Source organism: Gouania willdenowi, chromosome 15 (assembly GCF_900634775.1).
Source record: "Gouania willdenowi chromosome 15, fGouWil2.1, whole genome shotgun sequence".
NCBI classification, from domain to species: domain Eukaryota; kingdom Metazoa; phylum Chordata; class Actinopteri; order Blenniiformes; family Gobiesocidae; genus Gouania; species Gouania willdenowi.
In genome coordinates, this window is record NC_041058.1 from 27,108,896 (window position 1) to 27,136,825 (window position 27,930).

The window sequence follows — 27,930 nt, forward strand, 5'->3', positions numbered from 1 at the left end:
AATCTAGACACCAAAAGAGTGTACGTAAACAAGGCTTTCTCGAGAGAAGCCTTTACTAGGCTTCAAAAGAATAGACAAGGAAGGAGAAGAAATGTTGGAAATGTTATTGTATCTGAGAAAACAATGGCTGTCCCAGAATAAATTCAATTAAAGATGTTTTTTTACCTTCTAAATCTGTCTTCAATGCAATAATTACTGAGTTCAATCAATCAAGGGCATGCTAATGTGATACAGAATCAGCACAAAAAGGTGACCATATCCTAAGGAATTCTTGAAAAAAAAAAAAAACAGGTCCGCTTGACAGTGTCAACACAAGATCAAATTCAAAATATATATACAGTAACTCTACTCACACTTGCATTCACCCTGAAATAGGACAAAGTGGGCCTGTAAATGGATGGATGTATATAACTCTGCAGTTCTTTCTTATTTCCTATTCAAAATAAAATACACACCTCAAACACATACTCAACATCTAACTCTCAGTAGTCTCTAACATTTTTTCTTTAACATCCTCCCAAGACATTCCCAAAACATTTAGCCTTCATTAATGTCCAACGTGCTGGTGAAAGACTGCATGTACTGGGTTAAACTGACACACTTGGGGTTTTTTGGCTACACTGGGCACACTTTGTTCTCTGGAATGGGTAGCTGAGCATACAAACCCCCGTCAGTAGGGGAATCATCACATATGGGCAATGTGGTGCTGCCCACAGGGATGCGAGCGGCAATGGCTGACATTTCTCCAGTTTGACTCTCGGCAGTGATTCCAGGCCGCTCTGATGTCTGGTTCATGTGGCTCTCTGGAATGTTCCCCACACCCATAAAGTGTTGGATCACGCATTTCCTGAACTGGACAAAAAACAATATATTGAAAAATTGTTAGCTTGGTTTTCATATATTAGCACGAGTAGCTTTATGTGGTGAAAGGATATCCACCAGATTTTTTTTCTTTATCTGCCCTCTGTGATTATCCTGACGATAAGTCACACCCACTTCCTTACTTTCTGTAAGAAAGTGGGTATGGTTATGCCGCCGTTTCTGCTCACTTACTTGGTTCAAAAGAAACCGAGCCAATCAGAGCCGTACAGAAGATCATCATATTTCCTGCGCCAAGCAGTGTCAAAACAAATACGTTTGGAGCTACGCTCTACTCCAGGGGTCTCAAACTCAAATTACCTGGGGTCCACAGTAGGCAGAGTCTGGGTGATGCTAGGCCGGATCAGGTATTCCACAAAAAAACTTTGGTAAAAAAAATGAAATCTTCATAAACGTCATTACTAACAGTTCTTTAAAGGTAGGGCAGGCAATTTTCGAAAGTTAGCATGATTTTTAATGTAGCCTCCCTGACGGCTCTGCCTTTACCCCTCCCCTCTGTGCTCCGTCTCACTCACATGCATGCTCACAGCTGCTGCAGAAGAGGAGCTCAGCTCATCGCTTGTATTGTGGAGAAATGTTGTTGTCTCATGTCTCATTCAGCAGTATGTAAACAATAAACTTTCCCGTCATATATGATAAAAATGTGACCAAAAACTCTGTTTTAACTCTGTCAGCGGTGATGCGTTTTCAGTGTGAGCTTGTGCATGCGAGGGATCAAGAACGAGCAGGGAGAAAAAGAAACGTTTTTTTTTTTTTTTTCATTGGTTGAAGTTATTACAGGTTTACAGCTGCTACAGATGACATATTTTCTTCGTTCCTTTTTCAGAGCACATAAGTTCTTAATTTCTGTCAGGACATAAAGACAATTTTAACCCAAACATTAAAGACTGTATCTCTATCAACCCTAGCTTTAATTTCAGGTATTCCACAAACAACTTTGGTGAAAAAAAAAAAATCTTCATAAATGTTATTACTAACAATTATTTAATTTCAATGGGTTCAGAAGAACATGAACTGCCCTGAACGAGAATGCAACATTGACAAATGAACATTTCTTCTGAATATGGCTTCTCTTGTCTACTTCCTGCTGCCAGAGACCTGGCAGTGCTTCCTCTCACATAGCTGAGCTACATTTGGCTTGAGGGAAGAAATAGTCTGTGCTCATCACCAACCTTTCTCTTGACATATTGTCGGCTAATTCTCCTAATAAAGTTTTTTTTTTTTTTTTTCAAGCAATACAGTTCAAGTCACGTGTTTAGTCAACTAGACACACGAAGAACATAATTTCTGCTTTTTCTTATAACCCCATGGAATCTGGGTCCTACGTTACTGAGTTTTGTTCCACGTGTAGTTTATTCAATGTTTAACAGGTGTTGTGGTTTCCCATGGCATTTGAAGCATCGTTACATGCAGCTTTCTCTGCTAATGTTCGTCTTTGTTTACGTGTTCTGCGTGTTGATTAGCTGGGAGGCTGGGGAAGGGCGGGTGTAAGCGGAGATTGAGGGGTACATAATGTTTTAAAGGACGGGCCGGGAGAATGAGACCTCTGCTCTACTCTCTTTTAAAAGATCTGAATATATCGTTGAAACTACAACAAAAAAGTGGCTTTAAACCCAAAAGTCTGTAACGTACTACATGCTACTTTCCTCTGCTCCATGACTTAGCTTGTTACGCTATGGTCATCACGTCCACATCCCGCCTCACTCAGCCCCCCAGGACTCAAACGCCTGGTGAGCGCTTCCAGACTAATTGCCTGTATTAAACATTGAATAATACAAAGATATTAGGATGGATTCCAGGATATTCTGTGATGTGAAGTCCTTGAGGTGTTTAGTCTAAAAACTTTACAGGTATTTAAAAAAAACAAAAAAAAACAAACGAAAAATACTGTAAAATTACCCTTCACACTAACTCACCTACAATAAAGTAACAGTTCTCTTCTCAGTTGTTGATAGTAGAGGCTGACTAATTCTAATCTAGGCAAATGAAAGACAAACACTTAAATGCCCACACGCTACTGAAGTTTATTATTTTTTGAAAACCACTCATTAACTATGTAGTTGATGAGTGTTGCTGTCAAAACAGGATTGTTGGTTTTTGTGTCCTTTTATTACATTAGTTTAACCAAATTTATTATAATCTGTTTTTATCATTTAAGAGACGTAGGTAAACAATAGTTACACAATGTGGTGCAGGCATTACTCACTCAATGGCAATGACAAGTATTCTGAGAAGAACACAACCATTTTCAGGAGATCCTCAGTAAAAGCAACACAATCGTTTAATTCCCCATTAGTTTCAATCAATAACCGCTAATTGACCTTTTGTGGTGCTTCTATTCTGTGAAGCCTTAGGGAGAAACCCCGAGCCCTGACCATTAATGACCTGCCGTATTCAGCACACAAGCTTCTTAGCTGCTCCCCTTAAAACCAGTAGTGCCTCTCAGAAAGCAGCAATACTGCCTCTGGGCTACTGTGATGCCATGATAAATCAGTATTCCTACTAGTTGTGTAACCTTTTATAACCTCATTCACTTCTCAGTGGTTGTTAAGTGTTTAAGAGAAAGAAAAAAAAAAAACAAAGCCTGAAACACATTTGTTCTCAGTACGAACAAAAAATGATGCTTGAATTAAATAGTTACCAGGAAAGAATAGTTGCAACAGCTGTGTGAACTAAACAGCATATGCTGCTAGGAAGCTGCCACTGGCTGTGTGTAATATGAAGTGTATATGGTAATTGAAAGAATGGAGCAATTAGGGTATTTCTATTGCTCTCAGAGTAAATAAAGATATCTGGCAGAATATTAAAATGTTATTTGTAAATAACACTTGCAAATAGGAATGTACACTTTAAGATTAGCAATTATTCAGCAGATTTTGTGAGCTACAGTTCTTACAATGTATCTCTTCATTGTTTATACAAGTTGTTTCAAGTCAAGCATTGATGTCAAATGACAAGATACAAGCCAAGGAGCAGACCTTTTTTTTAAAAAAAGAAACAATATATATACTGTATATATATTTTTAAATGCATTTGTTTGTATTGACCACATATACAAATTATCTGTGTATCTGTGTAACATTTCTCAGAATAGTGAAGCGCCTTCTTTTGTCTTGCAGAGAGTTTCAATCTGCACTATGAACAATGTTACTTCCCAAAGGTGGAGCATATACACAATATTAGGATGACAGTTTAGTTTATCTGCCCATCTTAGGAACTCCAGTGTTTTCTCATCTGTTTAGCAGTCATTTTGTCAATTTAATGTACTGTACATAAAATAAATAAATACAAATAGTAACTTAGCCCTACTTGTTATTTGTTTCTTTTTTATTGTAAATAACTTCAAATGTGTGACGTACTGAACATCTTTTCTTTTTTTCAGCTGACCAGGTTTGAATGGTGTGTTGGTTTTTGTTTTCTATGATTTGAAAGCAGACGGACTGTTGTAATGGGTAAAAAAGATTGAAGCACAATACTAAAATACAGCTCAATGGCTTTGCTTTAAGAATATAAATTAGTCCATTGGGTATGTGCTTGGTGTGCTCACTGCACTGAGGTACCAAGGACAGAAGTAATGACAGTGTAGCACCTGTGTCAACGTTGTGATTGTGCAAAAAATATTGAGAGCACGTTTACCTTTGTCTGCGCCTGCTGTCGAAGGTCAACACTACAAGAAGTGCAATCTTTTAAAGACAGCAATGCATGTTTTTCTATTGCAATTAAATAAATGAATGTACTTTATTGCATAATTGTGACCATCACCAGCCCTCCCTAAGGAAGGGTAAGAAACACTTTATCAAAGGGAGAATATAAAAAGAGAGGGCAGTGTTAACACCTTGGTGAGGGGGAAGGGAACAGAGAAGAGGGAGTCAAGGTAGGAAATGGAAAGGGTGGGGAGGAGTTGACTGCTTTAAAGTGAGAGTGAGATGCAATGTTATAGTTGTGCATATTGTTTATATGTTGGTAATGGTTAACAACCTCAGAAACCATGTATACAATGCCTTTAAGTAGAGCAACCTGTCAGGCCTGCCTCGTGTCAAGAGAACTCATTTAGCAATGTTTGTTAGTGATTTCTTTTCTTTAGTCATCACATTTTGGTTGAAGGGTATGAGCACCTCTGGAACCTGAGCAACCCAGAACTGCTCCCAATGACATTGTGGATGGTGGACTCATCTGGTCCTTCCACCTAACACTTTCTATCTGGACACAAACTAAAAAACGCAACACCACGCCTGTCTCAAAATGTGTCCTACACATCCCTACCTCATCCATGCAATTATCATTTTTGTTGAATTTTGCATCGTAGTATATAAATATATAAAGTTTTAAAACTACATTGTTTTTTTTATTAATACTGTTAATAATTTGTTCTGTAACTTTAATTTTATTTACTTTGCTTTATTCCAGGTTTACTGATTTGCTCTAGTGAACCTTTAAGCCAATTTACAACCAATTCAAATCAACACCAGCCAACGGATATTTTCACATTTGAACTTTTAGCCTTTAAAGGTTACTGGAGGTTGTCATGCCTCGTGAAAATCTCCTGAGACTCTGTTTCTCCTCAGTTACGTAAAACGAGAAACTCAAGAGAAAGACGGAAAGATCCCCAATTAATTAGTGCAGGTCAGGTGACTGATATAAGCTGGAGCAGACTATCTGCAGCATGGGAACTTTGTCTAGAACTGAATCTGTCTACAGGCTGCTATTTACATTCAGTCAAAGTCGAAATGAAAGCCCCGACTCCAGCAATTAAACATTGTATACAGTGTAGAAATGGAGCAGACAGAATACATACGGCTCAGGCATATGATACAGGCTTCATGCCAAGCACATATATGGGTCATATGACTTTTGTTCTACTTACTTAGAATAAATCCCTTTAAGGTGTGCTTTGGGTAAGTGTTGCCGATCCAAAGAGGTCACAAGAGTATGTCATTAAGCATAATGGCAGCACTATAAAGTCTACATCGTTATGCCTGGTTGAACCTTTTCTTTATATAATAAGTCTCTTAAACCTATTATATAAAAGAAACATGTGTGCTCACATCCAGGCAGATTTGAACATTCAAGGGATAAGTGCTTGGATCATACGCACAGATTCTTACATCTGGATTTTAATGAAAGTATGCCTGTTTCTCGCCTTTGTCTTTGTACATGAGGCCCCAGGTCTACAAACACAACACTAAGATACCATTAACAGGTGAATGTAGTGCAGGTATGAAATGTGTATGGCCAGCATTTTATTTTAGAACTAGAAAAGGTTGCTTTGTGTCACATGTCACACCATGGCTGATATGCAATAGAAAAACCACAGTGTGAGCACATAAACAGAGGAGAGACTGATGTCTTGTATAAGAGCATAAAGACTAAAGAAACGTGTTTTTTTTTAGCAGTGCGAGAGTGAGGAAGACACCATGCAGTGAGGTGATAAAAGCATGGAGAAGAGAAGATGTGACTGCAGGGGTCAAAGGAAAAGTGGCTCAAAACACCTCTCAGATGGGAAAAGGATGTGTGATTTTTAGTGCTTGAAAAATTACATTTAGTTGTCAGTAATTTCATTTGAAAGCTTCATATTCTAAGGGTTTTAAAGATATGTTGTACATTTCTAACGAATATTCTGTTTATTAACATTTTAAATTTAAGTAAAATGTCATGTTATTCACACATCTTTCTATTCTGTTTCTCCGGTGAGCAGAGGTGAAACTAATGGATTACAAGTACTGACGTTGCTGTAACTGAGTTTCTTTTTGTACTTTGTTGAGTATATTTCTAAATCAGTATTTTTGCTTGTATTTAAGTATCTTTTAAAACAAATTAAATTCATTACACCCAACGGTTATTGAATAACTTATTATTTTTAGTGATTATTTTAAATATACAGTACTTAAACTGCTGACCTCAGGTCATTGAACATAAACCATATGGTCTTAGTCGTGCCATTTCTGATCAACGCTCAGCCACTTTCTTGGGTTCAGGTTGGGGTTTCTTACTTAATATGTTGTTACCCACATGGCACATTTGGCATGGCACTGCTTTACAGTTAGAAATGTAGCTATACTTTGAGAGCCTTTGTTATTTTGAATAGAATTGATTGGTGTTATTTTATTTTAAAGTGTACATTTTGACAAATCTTTTCTTTTATACACATGCCTTTGTGTAAAATCAATTAAGTTTCAATTGTGCAAAATTGAATCTCTTCCTTTTTGTTTATACATGAGAAATGTACCGTATGCAAGGGAACCGTGGCAAGATGTATTACCAAAAATAAACGTGGGGGTGAAAGTAACAAGTAAGTTATACTTTGAGTACTATTTAATTGAGCTACTTTTTATTTGTATTTGAGTACAATTTCCATCAAGTAACAGCACTTCTATTTGAGAAGAATATATCAGTAGTATTTTCTTTACACAGTGAGCACCAGGCAGTAACCCTTGGTGCTCCCCTGAGGAGCAGACCAAAAAGTTATGTTCACCCCAGACGTAAACCAAAAATTCAAAGGATTCTAGGGAGTTACATGAAATTGACTGATATACCAAACTTTTTAGTATTGTACTGTATTTATTGCATACAAATTTGTAGGCAGAAGAAGGTCCTGCCTCTACCAGTCGGCTTATTTTTGACTTATAAATGTGTTTGTGTGTGACTTGTTAAGCTTAATAAGAAGCTAATGTAGCGTATGGTTGATACATGCCTCGAGCCAATTAGGAGTGCTTTAATCCAGTTGTTTAAATCCTGTAATCACAGTGGGTGGCTCGTGTCAGGCCTCCGTTATTAACCTGATACTAAATAAAGACTCAGTGTGGTTTACATTCACATGCACCCAATTTCAATGAATATCATGTAATAATGATTGTAATGCATCATTGCTAAATAAAGCAACTGGTACTTGTGTAATATTGAAATAATGTTTTGATGATAATGACAAAAAAAATGCTAGAAAGTAGGTTAGTCGAATAAAAAAAATCTAAATGTCTCTAGGAAGCCTAGTCACATAGACAATACATCATAAGAGTGATACAGATATAGCTTATGTATTTTTTAGCATAGCCACACCTTGCACAATTGAAGTCAATTTTACTAGGGCGGCACCGATCAAAAAAGCCTGACCTGCCGAACCCAATTTTTTTTTTTTTTTTAATAACTGACGGCATACACCTTGAAATTTCCAGTATTATTTTATCGCAAAACATTGAACAATACCCATAAAACAATACAAACTTGTTGTTTTAACTGCACATGAGGCAGTTATCTCAAATATAAATTAAAAGTTTAGAACACTGCTGTCCAAAATACTGAATTATATTTAGTCTTTCATTTTTTCACATTTTAAAAACAACAGGTTACACTGCAGACCTGTTTTGAGCTTTTTGCCAAACAATAAAGTGCACAGCAGTATTTGGTTTTATAAATAAAGAAAATCACAAGGTTTGAGATAGATAATAAAATTATAATCTACAGGACCAACACTTTAAACCACCAATAGAGTGTACTGAGTTCTAAGTTTCCTTGTAGTGCAAAAAGAAAAGAAAAAATCCAAATGCAGCAGCTTTGTGGATATTTAAATGTTAAAAAAATATCTAAAAATAACCGTTTACAGGACAAAAGTTCATAAAAGTCAAACATTCATACTGAAAAAATAAAGTGCAGCATGTGTATCATTTTCAAAAGTCATCCGGTAATGAGTAAAATTAACATGGCACAGGTTAGTTGTTCTCAGACTTCTTGCAGTTACTTGTAAATTAGTGGCAGCTCACAGTGGCCCGCTCTTTGTTAGCGCTAGGTTTAGTTTTAGCATTAGCTTGATTGCTCGCTTCAAAATGCTGCATGCCTACTCAATGGTGTGGTGGTTTCTTAAATGGTGAATGAGGGAGTATTTTGTTTTCAACCCCACCAAGACTTATTTAGGCATTACAAAAATTACAAAATTGTGATCCTTTGCTCTCTTTCTGTGTGTAATACTGCTGAACTGCGTAAATGCTCAGTGGCTATTGTCGTTAACCTGTGTACGCCCAGAGGCATGCCCATGTGCGCACATGCACAAATGACCTGGTAGGCGGGCCTGTCTCACAGCAGAAGGAGAATTAAAGGCCTTTGCAAAGGTGGATAAGATTTGCAGAAAAGATCGAATTAATTGGCGCATACTTAAATTTTACTGTTGATCAATTCATACATCATATATTATTAAAGTTATTATTAAACCCTATACAGCCGCACTTCCTTTCCCAGTGACTCTGCAATCTACCAGAAGCCACGCCTCTACTTTTCTGCATGCGCATCGCGGAACATAACAAGGTGGCATTGGGTCACATTGATATAGATCTATGGTCAGGTAAGAGCCAAAATCACATTTACCTGTTTACTGTTGTGACCCGCGGCCCTGTTTCCGTGCACAGTTCCGCATTCACTTTGATTGACAGTCTCAAAACAGGAAGTCGAAGCCTATTGGCTCGGCACCCTCTGCAATCATTTCCATTTGTATAGGGATTTATAGGACAAAGGCGGGACTTATATACATGAACGTACTGTATATGAATGACCACCAGCAGTCGACCAAAGTAAAAAACTAGTTAGGTATTTTTTTGCATTTCAAAAAAATCATACATGAACATAAGATTTCTCAGAAACTCAGGATATCAGCTTTAAGCATTGAGCAACAGCGATGAACACAAACAGACACAGGGAGAGCGACAATGAGACGAGAGCTATATCTTGAAGTCTTTGTTACTACGCAGAGGTGGCGTAACAGTTAAGGAAGCAAGCTTGTAATCTGAGGTTCACTGGCTCAAATCCAACCTCGACTATTGAGCAAGTCCTTTTACCCTAACTGCTCATGTTACATGTTGCTTTGGATAAAAGTGTCTGCTAAATGAAATTGTGATTTGTAATTTACAGTGAGTGAGGTTCCCAATTAAAAAAGACAATTCAAGCTGAGTGTCAAACCCTTGTCTAATGAATTGTATTAAACAATAAGGAGTTACCTGTTTGTTCATGAAGACGTAAATGATTGGATTGTAGACTGCAGCTGTCTTAGAGAAGAAGGCTGGGATGGCAGCAAGCCTGGGATCAAGTTCGATGGTTGGATGAGCCGTGACCAGAATGGAAAATGTGGCGTATGGCGTCCATCCTACCATGAAGGCCACAATCATCACCACCACCATGCGAGTCACCTGACGCTCAGGCTTTCTAGCAGTAGCAAGACGACCATTGGATACCTGGAAAATAGGAGATTTGAACAACTACATGTAAAGATGTTAAGTTGAAAGATCAAAAAATACACTGCATTTTTAATCATCTTTGTAGTTCTAAATCACTATTTGGATAACAGTAAAAGTTGGTAGGCTACCATTCTATAATGAGGTCAACTATGCTTTAATGCTTTCATCAAGCACATGCATAAAAAATAAAAAAAATAAAAGTAAAAATCAAATCACGTGTTTGTATTTACCATTGGTTCTTAAATTGAAAACTTATTGCAGCATTTTCTTTCAAATAAAGATTTATTAATTCATGCCTTCTCTGCAGGTTGTATATATCTGACCTTCCTGAGCTTCCGGAGTAGTTTTCCGTAGCAGTAGAAAATCACTCCGAGGGGAAATATGAAACAGGTGATGAAGAAGGTAATGATGTAACTGTGAGCTGTCACATCCCTTGAATACCTGTTAATAAATGGACAAGAAAGTGTAAATTAGCATGGTAAAATGAGCACAGTGCTAAATCTGATGTAGCCATCTTTTTATTTGTAGGTAATGTAACTGCACATAGTCCTTTAAATAAAGAGAAAGCAAAAAATCACTTTTTACTTGTTATTGAAATGCTAAATGACAGATGATTGTGGTGGAAATTAAAGTACGTATTAATAAACAAAAATTTTAAATATTTTTCCTTCCACAGCAATGCAAACATAGTTTTTATTTAATTCAAGTTTCAGGTTGAATAATTTGCATTCACTATAGAGTATATGGATATGGGGATTTTGTAAAATATTTTGTAGCTGTTTATTTTTGTTTATGCCACATCACTTCTGAGGGGTTTTCCAAAAAGCGGGTTATGTTCAAACTCTGAGTATGTTCGGGCTCAAATGAGCGAAACTCTGAGTTTCCGATTCTAGAAAGCAAGGTAAGTTGTACTCTGAGTCTGTCACCACGGTAACATTCTCCGTGAACTGAACCTGCTGGCTGGCAGGTTGTCTAATTACCTACCTCCACCCACCTGAACACCGCTTCTCAAGGAACACTTTAATTTACCTTAACACTCTTCTATAACCACACATTTGTAACATCACACACTGCAGACGTGCACTCACATCGTTATAAATGTTGTGTGCTGCTTTACTTTTTTTGCAAACGGTAGTTTTCTGTACAACATTGGGGATGCAGAGTATTTAGGGTAAGGCACTGTATGCAGAGCAATCACAAAAGTTGCTCTGCATTAAAACGCCTACTGCCGTCTTTTCTTAAGTTTCCTGGATACAAACCTGTGGTAAATGTAAAGGGGGATATGTCAATTTAAGGCTTGATATTTACATTATTTCTTACTGAAATACTGTTGAATATATACTCATTGACCGTAAAGTGCCAGTTGTAATACGAATGCTATGGTGGCGTAACGGTTAAGTAAGTACCTTAAAGAGCATAGGGTCATGGGTATGAATCCAACCTGGGTCATCGTTTTTATGATGTTTTCTTGGGATGTCCTTTTTCCTTTTCCAGACAACTGGCAACTACATTACATTCAAAATCAATGTAAATGACGCGATGTCAAGCGGCCGTCACTGTCTTTAGAGTCAAGACTGCAGCGGAAGGCTGTACACTTCCCCAACTTACTAGGGCCAAATGAAAGTGGAACACTCCTTGAATAAGTCTTTTAAATTCTAAGCGATGAAGTGTTGAAGCGACCAAAAAGTGCAACGATGTTAAAGCCACTCATCACAGGTGACTTCAGTGAGTCGCGTTTGGTTAGAACGCACCTGTAGAATAGGCTCATATTCCCCAAACACATGCTTATTTCACCCTCTGATGTCCTCCAGGACATTTACAGCACCCGTCCCACCCCCAAACCCCTCTGTATTGTGGGTGACTCCACCCACCCACTACACAACTTTTTCAGTCTGCTGCCATCTTGGAGGAGGCTGCAGAGTCTCTGGGCCAGGACCAGCAGACAAAGGGACAGCTTCAACCCCCAGGCTGTCAGAAAACGCACACAAAATCTGAACCAACTGATAATCACGTTTACACCAGCCACTTCATGCAGCATCACACTGCTTTGCACTACTGTAATATGTCATAGTTTTCTTATATATTTATTTTCATATTCATATCTGCACTCTCACTGTAAATATTGTAAATACTTGTTATGCGGTTGTTGTGCTGTCTATCATTTATATATTCTATATTGTTGTGTTTTTGTGTTTGTAAATATTTGGGGAGGAGAGAACAATAATTATGATTCTCTACATGCCTTGTACATGTAATGGATTCAACAATAAAGCTGACTTTGACTTTGACCGTGGTTAAAATAAACTACTTTACTGCTAGACTTGATTTGACTACATCAAAATCATCATTTTGGAATGTATTCACTTTACTTTTTCTTAGTGTTAGCAGCTGGCCTCATAAAAAAATATGAACACATCAAACACTTTCTAAATACTACCATGAAACACAACTTAAACAGTTGTCTTTGCATACAAGACTAAAATGTATTACTTACCTGTTTAAATCAGCTTAATATACATTGCCTTGTTGGAGAAATAAACATTTACTGTAAATGTACTTTCAAGAATAAATAATAACATGCTTAAATCAGCTGACAAACTTATAGCTGTTACATAAACTCAAAAGGCATGCTAATGTTAGCTCTTTACGTTACATTAGCTTAGATACTTTTGTTTTATTTGGCCATCTATTTCCTATAGCCATAAACTTGTCCATAAACCTTAAGTAAGCCAGTGCACAAGTATTACTGTTATTTAATCGTCCTTCATTATAACTTCAATTTAAAATGACTCATATTTGTTTTTGAAAAATACTAACCAGAATATCACATCACCTCTGGTTTGAAAAGGTGATCTTTAGGCCCACAAACAAAGGGACATATAAGGAATAACACATTAAACAGATGGTTAAATTTATGCTTTAAAAAAAAAAAATCTTTTCCTTTGGCACATTGATTCTGTGCGACCATGTAAAAATATTTTAACACCACTCTTAACCCTAAATAAGCATTTTAAGGTAAGTCAGTGGCAACATGCTATACATTGAATTTGGAACCTGCTCCAAGGGCACAAACACGTATTACCATTCCACTGACACCAGCTTCTCCTGCATGGGCCTTCAAAAGCTCACCTTTACATATTTTAACATTCACAGGCCTGTCAGCATTTAATATTCTTATGTATGTGGCGATAAACGATGTACTTGAAAATACGGCATTTAAAATGCATTAGGCTGTCAATGTGGCCTGATTCTAGGTCCTTACACACCTGTGCAGTTCAGCATCCTGCTGCTAACCACATGAGCCATCACGGCATGACACTAGAGGTGGATCAGGTCATCTGTGTACAACATACATCTATAAATGGGTCTCCTACATGTATTGTCTAAACCACATGTTATCCCTGAGCTTAGCTGTGGTTTTCCAACAGTTAAAGGGAAATGCTTTCCCTCATATACAGTATGTGCGGTGATGATCAAAGCAGCTAAATAGCATGAATGACATCCTAAGGGCCAAGGTTAGAACTGGCTAAATTTTGTACTCATATCATCAGGCATACAGTACAAGCAGTGTGTGGGGGAACTATAGTTAGAGTTGAAGGAGTTCAGAACATTTTAGCGTTTTTAAAACATTGGACTCTAGGCTTGATATGAGAAAATATTATGTATTTTCCCAAGGTGAAGTGTAAGCATTTGAATGAGGTTGACATGTGCCAAACTAATGGTTAGATGACTGAGCCTGAGCATGAGCCTCTTTCAAGCAGTTGTGAATTATTCCTGCTGCCGTGCACCATCACCTCAGCAGCGATCACGTCGATCGGACTCAGAATAAAGACACAATAGCTTCTGAAAAAACATAACTTAACGTAATCACCGTAAATGCATACGAGCCAGCACCGGTATTTTATTTTTATTTCAATGATCAGAAATCTTGTTTTACATAGAAATATATAAATAAAAACAAAAATTCAGCAGATGCATGACTTCTGCTGTCATTCGCTCCCACCACCATGACGCCTCCGTCCTATGATTAAGGCTCTGAGTGTTTTCACTTTCCCCACATTATCCGACGCTCGTTTCTGAACGTTCAGTTCACCGTGATGTTCAGTGGCTGTTACAGTTCATTCATTCCACTGTAGGGGTGATTGTCAGTAATATTCTGCCTCCCGACGCCCGCTTTCACTTGACACGTGTGTGTGATGGACTGAAAAATACACACATAGAGCGCACGTCACATTGGCTGCACCCTCAACTTTAAAGGAAAAAAATAGCATCCCATACGCCGCAGTACTTTTACTTGTACTGAAGTACAATGTCTACCAAGTAGTGGTGCTTTTACTTAATTACAATATTTCAATACACTTTCCACCTCTACATAAAAGTTAGAAAGACGTGCAGAAATTTTGACTTCACAAATTGATGAAATCTTTTTTAACACACCTTTAATGCATTCAGATTTGGTTGATGCATTATTTGTAGGTCAACATACTTGTTTTTGCCATATTGATATTTTTATGACCAGACCTGGAAGCAGGGACTAGGGATGTAGTCAACCAAGGAAATGGTTGGTCGACCAAGACTATGGCACACAGAGCAATTAGTCTACCAAAAAAAAAGAAGAAAAAAAAGACGGAGAATGAAAAAAAAAAAAAAATGGAGGATGAATGAGCAGGTGCAGAGAAGTAAGAGGAGAAGTAAAAAAAGAGAGAAATATTTTTTTTTTGGCATTTTTTGGAGCAGATTTGCTTTTAAACACAGATCATTTATAATATGAACCTTATTCAAGCTTTGACCAGAACCTGACAAAGCAAAAGTGAAACCTACAAGTCCGACAGACCCTGGTGGTATCTCCACACAAATAAATAGATTGCTTCACAGGCATGACTCTTCTGCAGCAAGAGTGTACATAGCAAAAGTCATGAGTAATCCTTTTGTTTTTTTCATGCTGTTGAAGGTCAACATTATTGAGGAGATTATTAAAGGGAAAGTGCCATATATTTATTTTAGGATTTTTTGTTTTTGTTTCAAAAACTTAAACAACTATTGGTTCTCATTAAACCTTTAAAATGTGATGAAAATTGACTACATCTTGTTAAATTGTTGTGAATCCGAGCCCTTAACTTTATTGTTGTAAAATAATTCAATGGCAACATTTCTTTTTGCAAATTAATATGGCAAACAATAAAGTCACATATTAACAATAATAATAATGGCACTACTTTTGCTGCAAATTTTCTTAAAAGCTGTCACAAAATAATGCATTTTATGCTGCAGTTATGAGCCACGAAATAAAAAAAATTATTAGAAGAACATTTGAGCATGTGTGTTTATTCTTAACATACCTGGCACTTACCGTTAATAATTCAGACTACGGCATTTTTTCCGTCATTTCATTTTTTTTACGATACCATATAATATGGCCTTAATACCATAACGATACTGTAGCAGCAGTGTTTGAACCCAATGAATAAACTTATCATAGGTGAACCAAATTTTGTCTACCAACCCATATTTATAAAATGTATATAAGTTGTATAAATTATAAAATTGTTTTTCCCTCCATGTGATCCATTGGAAGCATGAGCGAGACTCACTTTTAGGTCCTAACGTTAAGTAAGAGTCAGACAAATACTAAATTGAATAATTAAAGATCGATTCTCTTCTATATCTGTGGTCTTCAATAATCATAGATCTTTTTGGATTTTATTTTAATAAAATGCTCTTCACTCACCAGTCTGGTTCACAGGTGGTGCCAATCTTGCTGATAGTGTATCTGTTCCAGCCGAGCACAGGTGGGAAGGTCCAGATGAAGGAGAAGGTCCAAACAAACATCAGACCCAGAATGGCGTGCTTGGCCTGTAGTCGGATGTTCCCAAGTGGGCGACAAATCACAAAGAAGCGCTCAAAGGACAGAACAGCCAGGGACCAGAGAGCCACGATCCCTGAGGGAACAGTAGGAGACATAGTCATAATTAGAAATCTATTCACCACGAATTACTACTGGTCAACAGATACAAAAACTGGAAAAACACAATTGAAGTGAAAGCAGGTGTATGAAAAAAATCACAGATCTAATTGTAAATTATTGTGCAGTGACAACAGAGGCATTGTAGAATGTTTTAAATGAAGAAAACAATGTCCTTTAAATTTAAAAAAAAAAAAAAGCCCTGTATATTGTTTAAAAACAAATGCCTATATATTATCTTCTTTTTTGGGAGGTTTTTATTCATCCATCCATTCATTAATTCATCTTCTTGACACATTTATGCAGAGCAGAGTAGTGCGGCAGCAGAGCCAATGTCATCAAATAAAGGAGTATATGGCAAGATTCATAAAATAAAAACAAAAAAAAAACATTCATTTTAAGTCTTTTAATGCTAATGGGTGATGAAGCATTAAAAATCAAAGATAATGAGTCCACACACATTTCTCTCTTTTGCTTTGAACAGACTTTGTGATGTATTTTGTTCTGCAATTCCGGGGCCGATTTTCCCACGTAGTCCTACAGACATGACGTCAAATGATGCTGAATGCGCATTCTTGGCGGCTTGGAGAGGTGAAGAAGTCGACTTGGAGGCTGGAAGAAGACAAGCACAGTGGACCAAAAGGTGGACCAAACTACTGTTTGGATCCGCAGAGACATGCAGGGAGGTCTCACAGTAAACAGTCATGTAAACAGCAAGAAAATAAATATCTGTGTCACAACCATGCATGGTAGCCGGCAGCAGTCTCTCTGACGTCACTCCTGTGACTTTCTCTAATCGTGGATGCAGACACACACTCCTCCACACAGCACAGGTTAAACCAAAAGGCTGACTAACTGACGAGAACTTAAACTTCCAACCAAAACCTGGACGCAACACTGGAAATGAAACAACACCTCCGCCTGCCAGTCGTGGACTGACAAATGCTCCTAATCACTGATCTGCTGTCAGTGTGCAGAGATGCGCACACTAGAGCCACACACGCAGCCACAGGAAACAGACAGGAAACAGAGCTGCACACATGGAGACATGCAGCAACAGACAGGCAGATGTAAGCAGCAAACTCCACCTTTTTGTGTCAGTGCGTACTCATCCAGGTTGGAAACCCCTTAAGGCTTAAGTTATCATTTTGACAACAAGCTTCATAGTACAGCTGCTCTGGGATTGCAAATGTTTGGTTAAGTGAAGCACGTTAACGGAGAGATATCCCGTATATGTTTATATAGTTTCATGGTACAGGCCCAAGAAGTACTTGTGTTGTACATTCCATATATCCTATTCCATACCAGAATGTTTAACGTCATGAGTTTGATTGGCTCCATCCACATGGGCCATCTGGGTATGTCGTACTTTCATCCATATTTCTGACAAGAAAAAAAAACACTTCAACACCTCACAAAGGTGGAAGCGTCCAAGCTGTTTCTAGAAATAGTTTAATGATCCAGGGTGGGTGCATTAGGCAGTACATAAATGGGATAAAATAGGCAGGATTTAATTGTGGTAATAAGTCACTCTCAGAGATCAGTTAATTACACATCTCCCCACAGTCAGAAAGTCTTTGTGTCTGCCTGCCTGACACACTGGAAAGGACAAAGGGAAACATTGGAAATGAAGATATTTAGCTAAAGAGATCTAAAAAAGATTTGGCCTTGAGATATACATACATGTATTTATAGTCATCTGCTTTCCATTGATATTTTGATCATCACATTTATTATTATTATTATTATTATTATTATTATTATTATTATTATTATTATTATTATTGTTCTGTAAAACTGCCTGTGAGCTGCCTTTCACCCTCCTGCTAAGCAGGGGAGGGGCCTTGTGGAAGCCCCTCCCACATGTGAGTGTGCACACCTGATTCTTTTAATTACAAACCAGCCACTGTGGGAGCATTGAGGCAATGGCAATGCATGCCTCGGAGAAGAAAGTTCTGTTTCCTCAGCTGGGACTGAACTTTGTGCAAAAACTCTTATTATGAATGTATGGGCAGCTGGTAAGCACCTACATAACCACAAGCATTAAAAACTTCTGTTAGTTGGACAATTCATTTAAAATAGACAGGAAACAGATTGACATTGTTTGGCATTGAAAAAATTAAGTTGAATGCATTTTTTTCTTCTTAATTTATTTGTAAAGTTTAGCAAATTGTTTACTGGTTACTGGCAAATGCAAGGATTGTTATTGAGTTTGATGCTTGTTTCATTTAAAGGGTTATCATGTTTATTTCCAGCGCCATGTTAACTGCAGAGATAAGCTAAGATACAATGGTTACACATATTTGGTTAAATAAGTAAGTAAAAAATGTTTTACATTGTTAAAAATGCTGTGGTTTAAAAATACCTGAGTTAAAAGTACTAAGTGAACTTACTTTAACAGTCTGATTTTGTTAAAGAATTTAGTTAAGAAGGATGAATACATATTTGATTTGGTTTGGTTCTTTGTTAAAACTGGGCAAATGGATACCAGACAAAGATGTTAAAATACCAATAAATTAATATGTTTGGTAAGATAAAAAGGGTGAAAAGCTAAATTTGATTTCAATTCACAAATGGTTGTCTAATTGGTTTTGTACTGTGTATTTTCTTTTTGAGGTTTTTCACCTGAACTGATGTTCCGACCCACAGAAATTACGTTAAATAAAGAGAAAAAGTAATTGAAGGTCTGGTTCATTGAGTGAAGTCCCGGAGCAGTTCCCTCAAGTCAGGAACAGCACAAAAATTGAGATTGACTTGACAATTATTATTATTATGTGAAAATAATTAGGCTATTGCTACAAATGAAAGTAGAACATCAATTTTGGCGTATTAACAATTCTTTATATAGAGTTGATTATTTATCTTTTCTATTCATTTATCCTATTCAGGACTGCTGGAGACGCACTCTGCTTACTAAGGTCAGAGGGTATTTCAATTCAATTCAAATTTAATCAAAGTGCGCTGTCTGTGACCCCTATGGCATTTTTCATTTCATAACAGAGTTACTGATCAGAGATGTCAAGGTCAATTGTTACCGAGTAAAAAGAGTGAGAAGAGGAAACAGAGTGGGGAAAAAAAGGACGTACATGTTTAACACCGAATTTCCACTGGATGCGTAACTACTCAATAATGTCTCATAATAGCTGTACGCCAATCCCCACTGCCTAAGTCTGTGATTCATGCGTAATCATGGGATATAGCGAATTGTAGCTCTAGCGTCCGGCAAAAATAGAAGGTCTGTGTATGTGTTGCAGAGGACACCAACATTACGGAGTAGTTACGCAGCAGTAATGGACCACATACGCATGCGGTCAAAATTGACACATTGACAGAATAAAAACATGTCAGCTCCATTGCTGTTATGCAGCAGTTACGCATCCAGTGGAAATTGGGGCTTAGACGTTTCTTGTAGTCTCAACAATTTAAAAGCAGTAAACGGTTAAAGTCAGTGTTATTAAGGGTGTATTCACACCAATAGAATACAATATTTGCACATTTAATTTGGCTTGTTTGTGTTCACACGGCAACAGCCGGTATCGGTACAAAGTTGTAAACAAGTGCCATTCTCAGTCAGCAGCTGTTCTCTCATTGGTTAGAAATCCTGGAAGAAAAAAGTTAAAGTAAAACAGCATTTCAGCATTCTCCAGGGTAGGATGACGAAAAGTTAATGAAGTATTGTCATTTCCGGGCTATAAAGCACATTGTTTTATTAGCCGCATTACAATCATTTAGCAATTTTCTAAGAAAAATCCACATAAATGCCACAGCTTAACAAAGGCCACACCCTATTGGCTGATGAGGGTGCCCTTCAGACAATTCGGCCAATCAGAACAAGCAGGTAGGCAGGCTGCTGTGCTCAATTTAGGTTGCACGGAAATGTACGTGTTTCAACTGCTTTTTATGGTCCTTTTTACTGGAACCAGCCTGTATCCAGGCTGTTCTGATCTCTGCTCTGTCTGTCCGTCCTCCTTACGAAAGGGTCTCCATCATCCTCAGAGTTCAGATCACTGATCAATCCTGAACAAACCTAACGTGGTGATTTACAACTATGCTGTTAATCCTTCTATTAAGAACTGGCTGACTTCATCCACGTTGCTGCTGCTGCAGCGTGCGCTCTCTCTCTCTCTCTCTCTCTCTCTGCATCGTCGCTATGATGAGGCAGTGTCCATCACAAAATGAGTAACTGATCAGAATGATTCAGCAAAAGCAAGAACAATTTAATGTTAACAATTTAATTGTTCCATCTGGTCTAATGTGACAGAGCTCAATTTTGTGGCGCCATGAAGCATATAAAATCCACAATTAAGCCGGGTAATTTTTTAAGCCGCAGGGTTTAAAGCGTGAGAAAAAAGTAGCGGCTTATAGTCCGGAAATTACGGTAGTTGTATATATGCGAATACTGTGGATCTGGACCTTTGGCCTTTGTTATAGCTGACTCGATAGACGTAAAAAGCATGACAGGTGCATTATAAGGGTCGGTTATGTTGAACAATCAAATTTTGTGTGATATCGTTCAATATCAATATGAGTAAAGTGTACAGTAAATTCTACAGGCTTGAAGCGGACATCATGCTTCTCCTGCCAACATGGCGATGTAAACAAAACTAGTCACCAGAAGTCGGGATCTCTATGGAACACCAACAGCATGTGACGCTAGTTTGTTTTTGTGGGTTTCTGTGGTTACTCTGCCAGTGTTACATGAATGAAGAAAATGTCCATTTCTAGCGGGAATCTACACTGCACATGGTAATAATGACTTACCCCATATGATGAGAGGAAGGTGTCCCGCCTCAACATAGACGGACTGCGATGGGCAACTTTCTGCACATCACATATTCCCACACACTACAGACGGTGTGTCAGGTAAGCTCATCTGTAAGATGCTCATCTGCCCAGATTTTGATGAGGCATCTGACCTTCTCCTATTGTTTTGGTTGCTTTGGTTGATGGCTGGCAGCCAGGTGTATCACTGCACCTCTTTATTGGTGAATGAACCGCAGCGGTACTGGCACCCTGTCCAGGGTGCACCCCCGCCTATTGAGAGCTGGAGAAAGGCACCCACAGACCCCCGCGACCCTAAAAATCGGAACAAGTGGGTCAGAAAATGGAAGGATGAACCACAGTGATACATCAGTTATGTTGGTTGCTGTGTTGATTATGTTCTCACTTCAAATGAACCGCTATAGGTGTCAAATGTAATCGAGCCGAGACCATCTCTTCTAGGCGATCTTGGGCCACTTGGTTTATGTCGCTACAGAGAGAGATTGCTGTGTTCACATAGGTCCAAACAAATCAATCTTTGGAGAAAAGTTGGAACTAACAGGCAGGTGTGAATAGGCCCTTCGTCATTTTTTCATAGAGAAAAACTGAAGCAGCATGTATGATCAGATACAGTTCTGTGTGAGTTGGCTAAGTAGTTACTGTACTGTGTTTTTTACACCTGTCAGTGTTTAAAAGAATGACGTTGCAATAAGTGACATTACATAATATGTCATTTATGAGACTTGGGGCAGTGGTGGCCTCGCGGTTAGGAAGTGGGCTTGTAATCGCTACACAATGACTGTCCACTGCTCCTAAGGGATGGGTTAAATGCAGAGAACTAGTTTTGTGTATATAGCTGTACATATATGACAATAAAGTCTATTCTAATTGTGAATGTTTTGATGCAGCTGTGGTATTGGATGGGAGGCTGCAACAGAGCGCACACGTATTGCAGCTTCCCTGGAAAAGCGATACCATGGGGGGAGGTACTCAAAAGCCGGCCCCTGGTCTGGATCTGGCCCCGAGCCGCATATTTGCAGACCATGACTGTGTGACTCCATCACGTGTCTTTTGGTTTGGTCACTAGAGATGCAGTCTTAAGGTAAAATGAAAGTTTTTTATTCTTTGTTGGAAAAGCACCTTCTGTATTAGCATTTGGAATTTTAAGTTTAAAAAAAATGTGAGTGGCAGAGTGTATTACGTTAAGTTGTTGTTATTTTCATGTGAATGAAGAATTAAAAGATGCACTTTTTTCATAAAGCTAGGCCTAGGTGTTTTCAACATAAATCTTAAATTCTGTTGGTTCAGGAAGGACACCATGACAGACTGCCGGCCAGTGACATGCCGTCAGGGTAGGCAAGGTAGGCAGTGCCTACCCAAGGGTGAATTGATATTTTGATTATTTGTTTTAATTATAATATAATTGTAAATTATTTATTTTTCCATTTCCAATAGCCTACAGTACATATAAGTTTGAAAGTGTCAGCATTTTGTGCGTTTCATAGCCCAAAATACTAAATAGCGCTATTTCCTGGAACGGCTGCCTTCCACTGTCAGGCAGGAGGAGGCCACGCCTCCTCCCAAAGGCACGTTGCTGCTCTGCCTTAGTTCCCATTGTATGTTTTTATGTTTGCGCATGCGCAGTCAGTTCACCAAGATGACAACCATTTACGTCAAAAGGCAGCGTAGAGAGCTGCCTTTGGACCTAACCGCGCTATGCTAAATGCTATACCTAAGTTCACAGTACATTAGTGAATTAATTCCACGTGACCGCTGCTGCTACGTTCTCTAGCTAGTGGGTGGGATAACACCAGGCATGTGCAGTCAGGGTAGGCAAGGTAGGCAGTGCCTACCCAGGGTGAATTTAAATGAATGACGTATTCATTTTTATTATTTTTAATCTTTTTCTTTTTTTTTTTTTTTGTTTGTTTTAATCATAATATATATTTTTTCAATTTTCGATAGCCTACAGTACCTATAAGTTTGAAAGTGTCTGCATTTTTGTGCTTTTCATAGCCCAAATAAGGGACTAAACATCGCTATGCCTATTTCCTGAACCGGCAGAGACACTGCACACTATTACGGGGAGGAAGACACACCTCTCCCCAAGGCACACTGCTGCTCTGCCTTTAGGGGCTAAAGTTTAGCCCCATATCACGTGAACGGATGTTTGCACATGCACAGTCAGTTCCCCACAGACCCACTATGAAAAACCATTTACGCAAAAAGGCAAATAGCCACGCTGCCTTTGGACGTAACCGTGCTATGTTAATTCCTATACGTACAATCACAGTGCATTAGTGAATACAAAATAGATATCACGTGGCCACATCTAGTTGACAGGATACCACCCGGGATTACACTACAGGTAGGAAGACAACGATGGAGAGGATAAATACATTTTCACAACTTTCTTTTAAAGAAAAGTGACAGCTTTTAAAAGATGGGAGACCAACACCTGAGCGACCAGACCTTCAGCAAAAGAAAGGTCAGAAAAGTGTGCGGACTTTCCAAAGTGAATGGTACAGAAGGAATTAATTTTATATTTTGATAAGCGCATTGAGATGAATTTGTTGTAAATTGCTTTATACAAATAAAGTTGAATTGAATTAACACTTGCCAGCAGAAACATATGAAATTGTCATTGGTGGTCTCGATTTGTAACGTGCCTACCCAACCCTAGTGGTCACGACACGTCACTGCTGCCAGCTCCCACTGCCAATTTATATTTTATTGAATGCTACCTCTGACTATGAATGCATTATTTTGTACTTTCATATTGCTACTTGAACTTTATTTTTGAATTTTGAGTTGAATAGCAATAAACATGTATTACATTGTTAAGGAATTCATGTTTTTTTTTTTTTTTTTTCAATTTAGATATGTTAATCAACATGTTTGAATTACTTTTAGTAAATTAATGGGGAGATAATCGATAATCGAATCAAACTGGGAAAATGAATTGTCGCGAGATTAAACGTTTAAAAAATAATCGTTTATCCCATCCCTAGTTAGTATTAAACTAGAGACTAGAGTTTTACTGAACTTATTGACCTCTAATGAACCCCAGGGTCTAAAATCACTTTTTTTCTCTCATTAGGAGACAATGATGTTCATTTATCATAGACTTCTCATTTTCCAGAAATCTATCACCTGTGGCGGGTAGTTGTGTTTATTTTATTACATTTCATTATTACTCCATAAACTCTTGTGCAGAGTATCTAAGTTATAAAAGCTAATCAAAGTGTACAGTACATCCCTCAAATAATCACAGTTTGGAATATCTCTTATTCTAATCCAAAACTGTCTTTTTAAAGCAGCTCTTGTTACTCACATAGCAATAATTTAATATTATTCTAATAAAGTCACATGGCACTTATCAAATGTCCCCAGTAGATGAATAACAAATGACTGTCCTCTCTTATCTGGCAGTTTGACAGTCTGTGATAAAGATTTTCTCACTATCTGTTGTCCACAAAACTGAAACAGAATAACATTATAATTGTTAGCAAATCCAATCAGTCTTCATGAATCCCCTTTTCTGTGTGATTGCTTGCATAAGTACAACAGATCTCACTAACATAATGTTTAATAAACAATGTTCAGTAATTTACAAGTTACAAAGATCTAGATATTTTGGAGGGATGTTGGCATGTATATTGTACGCGTCAAAAACTGGGTCGAAGCTGAACATCACTGGACCTCAGTGTGCATCACCTGACGTTAGCAAAGGCAGCAGCTCAGCAAGCTAACGTTAGCGTGCCATCGTTTGGCAACAATACATGATCGCGTGCATGTGTGTGTGTGTGTATTACAGCTGGGCGATATATTGAGATTCAAGATATATTGAGTTTTCTATTTTGGGGGGGAAAAAAAATTACAATAAAACCTATATTGGTATATTTTTTATAGCTTATTTTGTTTTAAAATACTTGTTTTAGGAGTCACTGCTTTCACTACTTCTAAGAACAGCATAAAAAGCACAGTTAATTGGTAAATGGACTTGATTTATATAGCACTTTATCACCACACTGAAGCAGTCTCAAAGAGCTTTACATATCAGCTCATTCACCCAATCACTCTCACATTCACACACCAGTGGGACAGGACTGCCATGCAAGGCGCTAGTCGACCACTGGGAGCAACTTAGGGTTCAGTGTCTTGCCCAAGGACACTTCGACACATAGAGTCAGGTACTGGGATTGAACCCCCAACCTCTCGATCAGAAGACGACCCTCTACCGTAACAAGCCACGCTACAGAACATGTATGGCGTTTGGATCATCAAATTTAACCCAGAATTGTCTTTCTGGTAAGACTTTATTCTAAATAGAATTATTGAGATTAATATTAATATTAGTAATATGAGTGAGATGTCTAACCAGACAACCCTTCTTGCTCAAACGAGTGAAAAGAGGTGCTTAATTGAATGAGGAACTGCCCATCTGCCCTTCCTCTTACAGGAGGTGGGAGTGTCCCTGGCGGATGGACAAGTTTTTCTGAGAAACTTTGAGAAAAAGTGCTTCTGATGGCTGCTAGGAGCGTGCATCTCATAGTGAGACATCTCACTCATATTACTCACAGAACCGGGGTTATGTAAATAACCTAAAGTTTTGGTCCATTTAGCCCAGCTCTGGTGTGTGTGTACTAATACTCGTTCCTGTGTGCGTTTAAAATAGCATGAGAGATCGGGTGTGTGACAGACATTAAAAGTGATCATATTGAAGATGTTTTTAAATTTACTGAGCATATCTGCTAAATAGTCAGAGCTTCACCGCTTTGTATTTAGTAGGTCGTTATTCCACACTTCTATGTCTTTCTCCATCATACTGTCTTATCATTTGGTTGCCAAATGTGAGACCCGAAAATGTTATTATTGAGAGTTCTGATGACTGATTTGTCATTTGAACATCTGTTTATTTTGTTTACTTTTTTAGAGTCCATAGTTTCATGTTGTTTAATGTTGAACTAAGGAAATGCCACATTTTGATTCCAGTGGTCATTGGTTTGATTTCAGTGTGGTTTGCTTACTTGAAATCATCACTGAGGAGATACCTTGATGTTCAGCAGTTTTCAGCTGATCATCTGTCTCACAGTGAGCACATCTCAGTAGTAGTTAAAACTAATAACTTGTTATGCAGAGGATCCTTTCACATTTTAAATGCAATATTATTAAAGAAAATATTTTCCCTTGTAGATTATTTTTGTGCTGAAATTGAACTGTTTTAGAAAAACCTTGTGTAATAAACTAGTTGATAAGGAAACATCAGTGTAGTCGGCAAGGCAAAAAAGTCGGTTAGCAACATGCCTTATATTTTGCATGACTGTTCTTCCTTTCAGCCTTTTTTACACATATATTTCTCTTTGTCATTTGTATTTATTACTGTATGTTACTCTTAAGCTGCCGTATCCATCTGTCTATATATATTTAAAATGGACTTTTTTCTAAAACCACATGGCACACATAATGAAGATCTAAATCATCATGGTTCAGTCATTTATTATATCTTGTGTATCTGTCCAGTGTTGTCTAGGCTCCACTGGACCTTATCCCAGCTTCTTTAGTATAAAACTTTATTGATCCATGATTTCCCAGAGCCGATCTCTGCACTGTAAAGCACTGCAAACTGATGCAGCATCAGGCAGCCCTTACAATAAATGTTAAATATGGATTGAATTACATGTTGCTGTCTATTCAAATCAACAAAAGTGACATTCACTAACACACAAACTATGTTCCACTCGCTAAAGAAGCATTTTTCACAGAGTAGACAAACAAACTTTACATTAACTTTGTTATTTCTCTTGTGGCGTATGCAAAGGTCAAAAACATTCAAAGTAGCAACTACTGTGTTAGAGTACAAAATGTTGGAGTAATGCATTTGGATAAGCTTTTAAATGTCCTTTTATGTTACAGGGCATATTTTTAGAGGAATAATGTTTACTTTCTGCTCTTCATTTGATTACTTTATCATAACTAAACTCAAAACTCACCTTTTCATACAGTCCTACACCACCCACTCACACACTCACCATCTCAATGCCAGAGTTAGGGCTGTTTTATTCTGTTGCCCCCTTTTTCATTCTTTTTATGACTCCACTACACAGTGTCCTTGGTGTTTTGAAATTTTTGTATTTTGTATTTGAATTTTGTATTATTATTATTATTATTATTATTATAATGTGCCTTTGAGTCAACATTGTAATCCTGTTACATTTGTCTTCCAAACATGTAATTACAGACGCTTATATCATGTGCACATTTACCTTATTGTGCGAAATAAGCAACAAATACTTTGTGAAGTTATAATTTATCAGACTGATATCTGATATTGAAGCACACAAACCAAAACTTTGTAAGTTATTAAATACACATTTTTGTCCAATGTGCACAATACCACATCATTTACAGTATGTGTTGTACTATAGCTCATCAGCACATTAGATACATAAAGATGTATAAAACAGTTTGCATTGTTTTAACACCAACATTCTTTCACAACAGAATAGTGGGAAGTCCATATATTGAATCAGTGACAGACAAATGTATAGTTAAAAAAAAAAAAAGAAAAGAAAATAAGATAAGATATATTTGAAAACTGTTCAAATAACTTCTACCTCTGTAAGATGTTAAAGTCCAGTGGGATGTGGTAAAGTTATCTGAGGGACATGGAGCTCTACTGATGCACTGCAGCTAAGTAGTTAATAGAAGTGTAAACGTACCGAAAAAAGTCACAGCAAACCCTTCCACGACACAAGCCCATCTCCCCAGGAAGAAATATCCCCGTGCGTTGGTGAGGAAACTTATTAGTCCACCAGTGAGAGAGACAAGGAAGTCAGCGATGGCCAGGTTCACTATGATGTAATTTAAGGGTTGTCTCAGTTGTTTAAATTTGAAAGTAACAAACATGACGAGGAAATTTTCAGTCAGAGACAACGATGTGATGACGAACATGAGCACAGCCAGGATGGTGAAGTTCCATGGCGCGACATTGCTGATGGGTCCATTAAAGGGGTCGTCGGTGGTGACTTCAGCCACCACGGTGGAGGACGCAGGGTTCACTGACAAGCTGAAGTTATCCATTGCCCATTCCCTAGTGTCCGCTGCTTGCTG

General features: G+C 37.9%; 1 protein-coding gene across 1 annotated transcript; it reads right to left on the reverse strand.

Moving 5' to 3' along the window:
* Positions 1-615: 615 nt before the first annotated feature.
* On the reverse strand, positions 616-27,930 carry valopa (vertebrate ancient long opsin a). The gene is made up of 5 exons (XM_028468416.1): positions 27,540-27,930; positions 15,823-16,033; positions 10,418-10,535; positions 9,858-10,091; positions 616-852 (listed from the first exon to the last, which is right to left on the reverse strand). The coding sequence occupies exons 1-5, from the start codon at positions 27,898-27,900 to the stop codon at positions 616-618; spliced, it is 1,161 nt and encodes a 386-aa protein (XP_028324217.1). The 5' UTR covers positions 27,901-27,930.